At 35.0% G+C, this 11,366-nt stretch overlaps 1 protein-coding gene across 1 annotated transcript in view; it reads right to left on the minus strand.

Annotated features, from left to right (window-relative positions):
• The window catches only part of LOC106460032 (phospholipid scramblase 2-like), a 32,384-nt gene that overhangs the window by 14,319 nt on the left and 6,699 nt on the right, over window positions 1-11,366 (minus strand). Inside the window, exon 2 of the mRNA XM_022386997.1 lies at window positions 2,088-2,234. Coding sequence (XP_022242705.1) covers window positions 2,088-2,205 — 118 coding nt within the window. The 5' untranslated portion in view covers window positions 2,206-2,234. The remainder of the gene's footprint in view (window positions 1-2,087; window positions 2,235-11,366) is intronic.

Here is an 11,366-nt window from a genome sequence, read left to right on the forward strand (position 1 = left end):
GGGATGCGCCGACATACACTGGCCCCTCAAATGGAGACTAGCTGTTTCGCAGGAGTTAGAAGATGTTACCAATAGACTTTAGCTGGCTGTATAATGTTCTACACAATACGGTATTTTTTCCAGCAATTCTCATTGTCAGTTAAGACCATTCATGGTTGCTGCTTTCATATTACTAATACAGACGAGGTCGATATCCCGCCAGTAGAGCTGTATTGAATTCCATAAAGGCTCTTTTTCTACATGCTTGTTAGCTTCCTCATTTAGATTTACACGCGCATGATCTGGCACATAGATGTAAGTGTTACCACGAACTTGCTTCACTTTCTGCCATCTATCTGGAGACCAACCACTCTGAATTTTACACCAATATTATGTTGGTGACAGGGTTTATGTGCTTTCAGCAATCCAAGGAAGATCTTGTTTTATAGTTTCCAGCTCCATTTTGTACTGCTTGTATGAAGCTTGAATGCTCCACCAGCTTTGCAGTATATTGTTGTTCTGCAAGACTATAAATCTCCAACCAGTTCTCTCGATATCTTTCATGTAGGAACCATCGGTAGCTATGATGACAGGTGATTGTCCACCATGGTCTTTGAATGGGTACTGACAGGCTTTATGTGCTTCACACTCTGTCCAATCTCAATATTTTCTGTCTCACCATGTTTTAATACCTCAATGAGTTATCTAAAACAATTTTGTATTGAGAATTCACTTTATCTCAAGCTTAATATCAATACTTATATGGAGCTCACTGTTTGATTATTACCTCGCTACTAATATTATCTCACTGATTAATATGAAGATATTTTGCATTGTAAAGGATAATTATTGAAATAAATGCATGCTAATAACACCATCAACTTCCAACTGTGGGAAGACAACGTTCTCCAGAATGTCCAAATATATTTACAGTATCAGTTACTGAGGAGATAGTGTCTTAATTTACATAACTGAGTTTAAGTATCTCTCATAAGACATTAAATCTTATGTCATTAAACTGTTCATGCCATCACTTAATTGCACTGTTCGATTTGTACAATATGGAATGCATTAAAAGACCTTGCTACTAAGATGACACCAAACCAAGAAGGCCCCTCTTTTGCTAAAAGTTTCATTTTATTGTCGTTCATGCAGAATTTATCTATAAGCTGGTCAAAACACATTTACAGTAGATTTAGATCAGAAAGATGCCTACAATAGAGTTCAGTTGCCCATGTTTGCTGACAAAATGCTTAGAATAGGCATCAGTGCCACTAGAATCTGTGAAAATCCGCCAAGATACTAATTATGGAGTTAGTCATTGTATCTTTTCAGCCTTTTATACTGGTTATGGTCGAAAGTATTATTATTAATAGGTATCAGAGTGTATATGGTCAACTTTAATACCAGATTCTCGTGGAATCATCTTGAATTTTTGCTTTGGATTGAGGCTGTTGTTTAAGAGAAGCTGTAAAAAAGCATATAACTTCATTCAACTGTATCTAATACTGAAGAAATTTTATAAACATTTTCAGCTGCACTTAAGTATAGGCTTATCTGAGATCTATTAGAACACAATTTGTAAAATTGAATACTAAAAAAAGTTCTGGAGGTGATCCCACACTGATTGATTATCATATTTCTTCATTTTGTGACTCATCCTTGTGAGATACTAAACAATTTCCTACGAAATTCCTGGATTGGCTATGTAAAAATGCTACCCTGGCCACCATGCTCTCTCTGTGCATGAAGCCATTAGACTCTTGGCTATGGAGACACATCAAATCTAAGTTTAAGCCTCGTGCCCATCTACACATGCCAATATCAAAGTAACAGGAAAACTGTTGCGGTTCCAGAAAGTGTGCTTGCCAAGTGTTTGACAGATTGTATAGACGCCTATAGAAGCTCAGTGAGATCAGCAAAAGTTGTGTCCAGGTGGTGTAAAACCAGAGGGCACTAGACGAACATGTATTTTACAGGATGCTTCTATATGTTTTTATTTAAAATCTATCATGCTTTAAAATGTGTGAACTCATTTATAGATACCCTGCGTAATTGTACACACACATATATATACATATTTGTAATAAAAACAGAAAGCATCACACCTGTTGGTGGATAAAGTGATCTGCTTGTTGGCGGTACTTCAACTACACCTGATGAAGGATTATACCATGCTTGTCCTGGAAGAGGAGGTCCAAATTGTGAGTCATATGTTGCTTCCATGTTTTAAGGAGTCCCTATTTAACTAGAAACTAGAAAGAAAAACAATCTTCTTCAAATTTCAGTATTACTAAAACGACAAGAATAAGCCTTTATAACATTTTCTCAAGAGCTAAGTTAAAAGCTTGCTTCAAACCTTTGTGGAATTTAGTTGCCTATCAAAATATATCTATGGTCATTCTGGGAAAAATTAATATAATTACTGGTATTCTCATATTAACTGATGTTTATAAAGTGTATCATGCATCTCTATAGTGTGAGATTTAATCAGAATAGTTACAAAGTAAATCTGAATTCAGCTAAAGTGATTGAGTTTGAATGTAAGAAAATAAACAGATTGGACACGTTGTATAAAGTGAAGAACCATATTTACTTATGTTTTATAAGGAATCTACTAACTAATTCAAGAATACAATAACATCTGTCATCTTATATAGGTTTAGTGAACTAGTTAACAGCACTCGTCTCTGGAGATGTCTTCCTGTCAAACAATACGTTAGAAACGAAGTATAATTGTATGTATCCAATCCTCCTTACTTAACATAAAACATCAGAATTAACCAGAATAACTAGCGCTATCCACGTGAGAATCTAGAAATAACAGGGCATCATGTTAAATAGAGTTCTCGTCACTCAGCTGGATTATTGAAATAATTCTCTCGAAACGTGGGACACAAGTTTCAGATAAGAAAACTCACTCAGTGGCTTTGAAAGCAATGATTGTCATTTCCTTCTGGTTATTGATATTTCAAACACGTAAATGTTCTAGCTGATGAAATAAATCAAATTATATAGTATATAGTGTATAGTTTAGATCATACTGTGAAACACCATCTGATACCTCAGACAGCAAGAGTTACAAACCTCTTTCAACTGAGCTTTCGAACTTCTAGCTAGCAGCTTTTCCTAGTTGTTAACAAGCAAACATGTAGGATTCAACTAATGTAGATCTTAACTACTCAACATATTCTTGTGGATATTGTGGGACATCTTCTCGTGTAGAAGGATCATACGCCATGTCAAGAGAGTATTTCCCACCCAAACATCAGCATGTTCAATGAACAGTCTGTAGACCTATATTCAGTTGATATGTTTGCCATAATCACATATAGCAAGGGTTCATCTCAGTTGGTTTTGCTAGTTTTAACAAACTTGGCAAGCATTGAATTGATAGTCTGTGTTACACATTCGTCCAAATCATCAGACTTGGGGTGATAAGGTGAGAGGCACATCTTCACCACGCCAACATTTAACACAACTCAGAAAGTCTTGCTCTATAGCTATGAAGACCACTAGCTGCAGCAAAGTAAGAAATCCACATTTTTGTGTTTTATATAGTAATGACACAGCACACCTTCCTGCATTCATAACTGACTACACAAGTACAACAAGTTACATGCATGTATGCTACATTTCTGTATCTGTGCCAAATAGCTTTACCTTGCTGCCTGGCAATTAGCATCTCTTCTCAGAGTTCCCAAAGTGTTACTCATGACATCCATCCACTAGCAGAAGCTCCTACTTTATAGCTTGTCATTTCTATAGTGAAAATGGTTTTAACTCCCATACAGTGTCCAGATTCAGAAAATTCCACAAATGTATAAGGTTTCACCATGCAAGGAGATAGTCCATCAGCATTTCCATGTTATGGGCCATGTCAATGAACTGTGACAAAGTCATATTCTTGCAATGTGTATATCCAATGAGATATAATTCTTTCTGGATTTTGAAGTTCATTAACCAGCAAAGCAGTTCTTTCTTCGTTGTATAGTAACTGTGTTTGGGAGCTGTGAGTATACGACTAGAATATGTGACTGCACATTCTACTCTGGCTTGCAAATGTGATAATATTGCCCCAATTCCATTGTTACTGGCATTGGTATCCAAAAAGAACTTGGTAAGCTTGCACTTGGTAGTCTGTATTACCAATACTGCTATAGTAGATGAATAATATATCAACACTGAAGCTATCACTTTAAGGATTGGAATGATTAACCACATTCCTTACTTCATCCAATAGTGTTTCAACGTTATTGAGAAAGTACAATGGTGCTGCTGTCTAGAGAAGTTGGCCATAAACCATTGGTACTACTACACAAAACTAGAAAAACTGCAAATTTCTTACTTGATCATAGCTTGAGGCTAATATCTTACCACTGTTATCTTAGAGGGTCTATAAGAATGTCATATCTACCTACAATGTAATATAAAAATTCCATTCTTTTTGTTTCAGTTTGAAACCTGATTTGATTACCTACTGGACTATCATTCTCAGGTTTTAAAGTTCAGACTCAATTTTGTAACCAAACATCAAAACACTGTAAAACATAATGTAAAACAGACATCTCTCTCATTGTGGCTCTTTCAGTGGAAGCTTCATTACCCACTTGAAAGTGGTTGGTAGATTATAGAGGCCAAATTACATGATGCAAAAATCGTACAAACCATTTCTCATGCTAAAAGCAGTTGTAGGTCTACTTTCAATATTCAGGTCAGTTTCTTGGCATTCAAATACCATATACAATGAGTTGAACCAATGAGAACTTTCTAATGCATCTAAAAAAAATATCTGTTTGTTGTAAAGAAAATGCATCAATGCACATTATCACGTTCACCCATATAAAATCTACCCAAACCCTTGATGTGCCTTTCATCTTCCTGGTAATTACCACTGGAGATGATCAAACACTCTCTGAACGTTGTATGATATTTCATCATCCACTGTATATCAGCACTGGCTACCTCCATAATGCTCTGGGTGAATCCATTGCAGTGGTTTCTTTATTGGGTGTTTGTCACCTGTATCTATGTTGTAGTGCATTACCAATGTTTGACCCAATTGTTCAACAAATACATTGGCATATTCAACCAATATATCACTGAGTTAGTGTTGGTCAGATTCAGACCAGGAACAGAAGACTGCAGGAGTGTATATAGCAGAGAGAATAACAGTACTTCTATATACACTATTGGTGTTCTATAGTTTACTCCAAACAAAGTCTAGTGTGTTACTACCAAGTACCACAGTTACAGACACACACATTAAATGAGCTATTTCTTGTACAGATAGTAGGAAGTGTTAGCTTCGACAGTCGTCTGTCTGAGGATGTATGAAATCCTGGTGTTGTTCTGTAATCATGAGCTGTATACTGTAATTGTTAGGGGTTTAGTTAGGTGGTGGAAGTAGCATAAGACTAGTAGTGACAATAAGGTTAGACTTGTTGTACTGTAGCCAAAAGCAAATATATGGTTACCAACACATCTGAGATCACTGATCAAGGATTGTGCAATCAATCTAGATCCAATGCTGCAAATCTGAATAACTCTATCACAGAACACCATTTCACCATTACACAAACAAATTGATGGATAATTTCTATAGTACGTCTATCCAAAGGATGTCAATGCCAGAGACAACTACCTTTGTTCTATGAGTGGCATTTCCTAGACAGAGCTGGATATTTAACTCTCTTCATACACCCAGTATGTCACCAATTACCAGAATAAAGTCAATATCCAAAGGGTGGAATGGTTGTCTCACTCAGAGGTCTTGATATATTGCGAGACTGAAATCCAAGTCTTAGACTCAGCCCAATAGATCATTCAATTCTGCACTGTGTTCCAGTCCTATTGTTGTGCTTCATCCAGGTGTTTGATGGTATTTGGGGTTAGGCCATCCAACCTACTGCGTCTAGCTGTCAAAGGCAGTTATCTGCTTGAAATGCTTCAATATATGTCCAAGTCTTCTTGCTACTCTGAACATAAGGGCAAAATATTCTTTGCCTCACTCAAGGAAACCTCTGGTGTGGACCAAATTCTCTCCCTTGTGAGTTCTCAGCCAGTGCCTGCCGATGTTGAAGAAGTAAGTTACTAGACATACTCAGGGACTGTTGGCAACTCATCCTGCAGATCAAGGTTGCATTACAAGTCTTGATTATCCTGGCAGCACACCTTTCACACCAGATAGGTTCAATACTGCCCCATGTTTCATGATCTTTATCCATGGGTGCTTGCTGGGAAAACAGCTCTGACTGTTGAATGGCATTTACCGGCAGTACCTCTAGTTCGTTTTGGCTGATCATGGGTGGTTTTGACAAGAGCTGGGGCTGTATGCTGGTGCTAGGCTATGAATCTTGTAGAGACCTTCACATGAGGTCTCACACTCACCAGGTTACATTCCACCTTAATGATCTTCAGTCCTTGGTTGTTTTATGCCAGTATTAATCCTAAGAGACAAGGTGTCATTCTGGGTACATCAGATGTTGGCTGATCATCCTGAGTCTGTGGTTGTAAGATGATTGATGCAAAGGACCTTCAGAACATCGACAAAAGTCTGCTATCCAGAAAGGATTTATCCTGAACTCAACACCTTTCTCATTCATCTGTCTTTCTTCAATTGTAAACTCTCCCTCTTGGCCATGAGTACTTCTACTTTGAGAAAAAATAGAGTTGCTTTAAACTCGTTTAACTTAATTAAGGGGAACATGCATGTCAGTAAGAATGGATAACTCTGCAATAAATCCTATGGTCATGGCACTAAAATTTTTTCTTCCTACTTACTCTGTGGTATTCTTAGGTTATCTGATTCCTGCTAATTGCATCAGGTAGGTTCATAATAGAAGATAATAATAGAAGATTCGATCAGAATAATTACAGAGTAAATCGAAGTTTAGCTAAACATAGTGAGTTCAAAGCTAAGAAAATAAACAGATTAAGTACTTGTGTAAACTAAATAACAATCTTTATTTAGGTTAAAAGTGAAGAAAACAGTTTGTGTACTCGTGTAAGACACAGGGCTGTCGCCATCTACAGGGTCAGTGAATCAGTTAGCAACTTTCGTCTTTCAAGATGTTTTTCTGCCAACAGACGCACGCAAGCAACCAAGTATAACTTTGCTAGTCCAATGCTCCTTATTTATCAGAAAATGTAGAGTTTCATGTAACTAGTCATTCTCCTTCAACCTCTAAATGTCATCTATTCTGCCAGAAAAGGAGAGTGCTGTCATTAACCCTCTTACACAATATGTGACAGCTTTCTAGACCACGAGTTTATGTCAAAACTGCATAGAATCAGACTAAACGAAATAGTTTGAAAAATTTTACATTAATATATGAAGGTAGAAAGTTCAAGGTTTGCCTGCATATGACAATTATAATGAGAGAGATAATATTATTTTAATTCATCAACTGTTTTCTAATATCAATAATACTATCAAATGATAATAGTATGTTATATTTTACAACACTTTATACGTGCATGTTTGTGTATAAATTAACACAATGTTTTTGAGAACTTGTTTTGAAGTGTGAAAATAAACATGGAGATTTTGGTTTTTAGGTATACCTGTGGTTACATAAAATATTTTGAACTAAGTAGATGTGCAATTTGACTAATTTTTGAGTGGTAAATTGCATATCCAGCTCTGCCCTTGGTGAAAGTCTACAGGTAAAGGTAAACTCTCAATCCATAACGTGTTTTATTTTTGAAGCTCTTGTAATGGACTTTAAATGTCTTATCTCAAAAGCTTTGCAAGTTAGTTTAAGAAGACTGCACTTCTCTGTCTTTTGTCTCTTTAAAACGTGGAAAACAAATACATATTTGCTACAAATGAGCAAAAGTTCGATGAGGATTTTCAGTAGACAGGAGAAGAGGATCGGAAGTAAGGCTTGTTTGTTTGTAATTAAGCACAAAGCTACACAATGGGCTATCTGTGCTCTGCCCACCACGGGTATCAAAACCCGGATTCTAGCGTTGTAAGTCCGCACACATACCGCTGTGCCACTGGGGGGGGGGCGAAGTAAGGAAATGCAGTAGTCGAGACAAGAAATTTCGTAGAAATGACAAAGCTCTTGCGTTAGATTTTGTTCAGAACAGACCATTTTATAGTAGAGATGTGGTCAAGATTTCTACTGTACGAATTTGGTACATTTAATGCATAAAATTTAATAATAATCTTGAATTTTGTCCCTACTGAAACTATATTCTACATCAAGAAGTAATAAATATCCTAATAATATTTTAATTGTGAAAATCTTCTCGAATTCAGGCTTAAACGCTTATTCTAACTCTAGTATAAACTAATTTCTGAAAGGCACAGTAGTGGCATCATAGCTTGTCATAACAGTATACACATGCTATATCTTAGTATATTCTATATATTCATAACTCACCATAATACAATACAATCTAAATTAGCACACACAAAACCATCTAAAGACCCAATAGAGCGCCCGTTCCTGTTGTTGGTAGTTACGACTAATAGACATATATCAGTAATGTTAACCTCTTTGTAGCAGTAACGACAGCAGTCTCTCAGTTCATATGGCCTATTTGTAAATGGTAGCAACAGCTAATAAAATATTAATAAGATTTATTAGCTTGGTTGCTGTTAAGCACAAAGCTACACAATCGGCTATCTGTGCTGTACCTACCCCGAGTATCGAAGCCTGGCTTTTAGCGTTATAGGTGTTCAGGCTTACACTGGGAGGGGGGGGAGGGTTGCTATTCATAAGAACGCGTCAGAAAAGAACGCATAATTATTACGAGAGTTCGTGGGAGTTTCTGCCCATATTCTGTGCGACTTGACCACATCCCACTTATTGGGCCTTAGCGGTTCTGGAGAGCAGATTAGCAGCCAAAACGTAGAATATAAATTAGCTAGTAATTAACATCTGGTAAGAGAATAAAAATGAAATTAGTAAACAATTAATTATCAAACTAAGGTGCTCTCAATCATTACGTAACTGGCGTAACTTTGGTTTCAAAATTGGGCGGGGGAGCAGTTTTTGTATGTGGAGTATGTATGAAAGTATCTTTAAAAAAAAAGGTATTCTATTCTTGAAAAAGTGCGGGGGACATGTCTCCCGTGAAAATAACGTCTATTCATTACAACGATGGTTGTATGAACTATCTAGTAAAACTATAAACAAAATTCGCAAAATGGTTGCCAGAAACAATTTTACAGTTTTGGTTTGGAGAGGCAGGAAATGATGTAGTTTTAGAATAATTTCTTTTACATATAAATATATAATTTAGACGTTACTTCGTAACAACAGAGAAACACTCACATAATAAATACAGTATGGATTTTTAAGCTTTGATGTAATAAATTGACGTTTTAAGTCCTAATCTCAGAAGTTACAAATTTATCAATTTTTATTTTGGAAAGTCGTCAATAAAGCTGTAGAAGAAGATGCCATTTTTATTATTGCACTAATACATAATACATAATATTGCAGTTACATGTATAAACAAGAGAAGATAATTATTTACTGTCTCTAAAATATAAGTTCTTAGTTTTAAAGAAACTGATGACAATTTTATTTGAAAGTGGACTGTTTTAGGTAGGAGTAACCAGAGGTATAGTTTAATATTTGTTTTATCTGAAATTGGTAAACTATACAATAACCTCTTAAAACTGTTTACAGTTTTCTACATGTAAAGATGTCTGTATTCACAGTCTTCAATATTCTTTAATATGAATTTACAAAATAAATTTTATATTTTTTCATAGCTTACATTAATGTAATCAAACAGGTTCGCGTTTCATTAGTTTCTCGGGGATATAAATAAGCTTTTAGTTATACAAAAATCCTACAATTTCAAAAGTCAGTTGATTGAATTGACCAGAAGGCAATGTTCCTTAGTGATTTATATAACCTTACTTAGAAACACAAGTAAATCATTGACTGGATATTATGTGTTAGTTATACTGTGAACGTTAGCGGTTTTAAAATTATTTTAGAAAATTTCATCATTAAAATGTCCATGGTTCAGGAGAAGTTCATAGTTACAACAGATTTGCTGAGTCGCTCAATGGCGAAAAATTAAGACTTAGACTCTATGAATAACCACAATTAATTAGCATAATAAATTTTGGCATACTTATAGTTGGCTTAGATGCTAGAAAAGAGCATATCCAAATTGATTGCTTCAAGTTACATTCTAAGATCAATATTGATTAACAACCTATGAAGATTTTGTTGTTTCTGTACTTGTCCATTCATCTTAGTATAAATGCAGAAATGCTGTTGAGATATCTTTAAATTTTATCTAATCCAGCTTAAATGCTTCAACTACTGCTAATCACAGTTTCAGTAGCTAAACAAATATCTCTTAAGTTGTACGTGATGTACAATCACATTTATCTTACATTAGTTTTGGAATCAGCTTCTTTATTTCTTGCTAAGCTCTAAGCTACACAATGGACTGTCTGTTCTCTGCCTACCTCGGGTATTGAAACTCAAATTTTAGCGTTATAAGCCCTCAGACTTACCGCTGAGCCACAGAGGCTGATCGATAGAAGTTCTAAGTAGAGTACTGAATAAGTAAAAACCAATAGTTACGAAACATGCTTAATTTAAATCTATCCAAATATGAGAAGCGGAACTTCAAACTAAAAAGTAAAAAATGTAAATCATAGTGGACAGGAAACGTGTGTGACAAACATTTAAAAATCAAAATAAATCCGAAACTCAAAATAAAACCAAATTAAATATTATAAAGTTCCATTGTATACTGAATATAAAAATAAAACATGTCATGATATGAAGAGTAAATACTAACGGAAAACGTGTTTGTGTTGTATCATTTATATATATATTGTTACTCTTTATAAAACTTTTGATTATTTTAATATATGATTGGCAAATATAAACTATTACATATAAATAAACCTAAAGTTTCATGCATACTAATGAAATTTGACAAAAATTCGTACCAATGTCTATCATTTCTGATTACGTTTAATATTAAGTGAGAAACCTTATGAAATAAAACACTTGAAATAAATTTATGAAATAACTACCAAGATACGTCCTGGTGAAATGAACTTCCTACAAATAATATTGATAATATTGATTTTCAAAACTTTAAAATTATTTTGTTTTCATTTCATATCTAGCCTCCGAGTTTATTTTTCACGCTAAAAACGTATTTTGCTTTTAATCGTTGCACTTTATCGTCAGTTCTAGACATTTATGAAGTTTCACAAGAATAGATTGGTAATAATTTGATACAGCTAAAGACACTAGGCTTGCGTTTACTTTACTTTCTACGATAACATAACCACCTACTAAAGTGCAAATACCGTAGAGATTAATTTATATTTTCTAGTTTTCTCTTGATGCTTGTCTGTCTTGAAGTTAAGCACAAAGCTACAGAAT

Source organism: Limulus polyphemus, unplaced genomic scaffold, assembly GCF_000517525.1.
Source record: "Limulus polyphemus unplaced genomic scaffold, Limulus_polyphemus-2.1.2 Scaffold32, whole genome shotgun sequence".
In the NCBI taxonomy this organism is placed as follows: domain Eukaryota; kingdom Metazoa; phylum Arthropoda; class Merostomata; order Xiphosura; family Limulidae; genus Limulus; species Limulus polyphemus.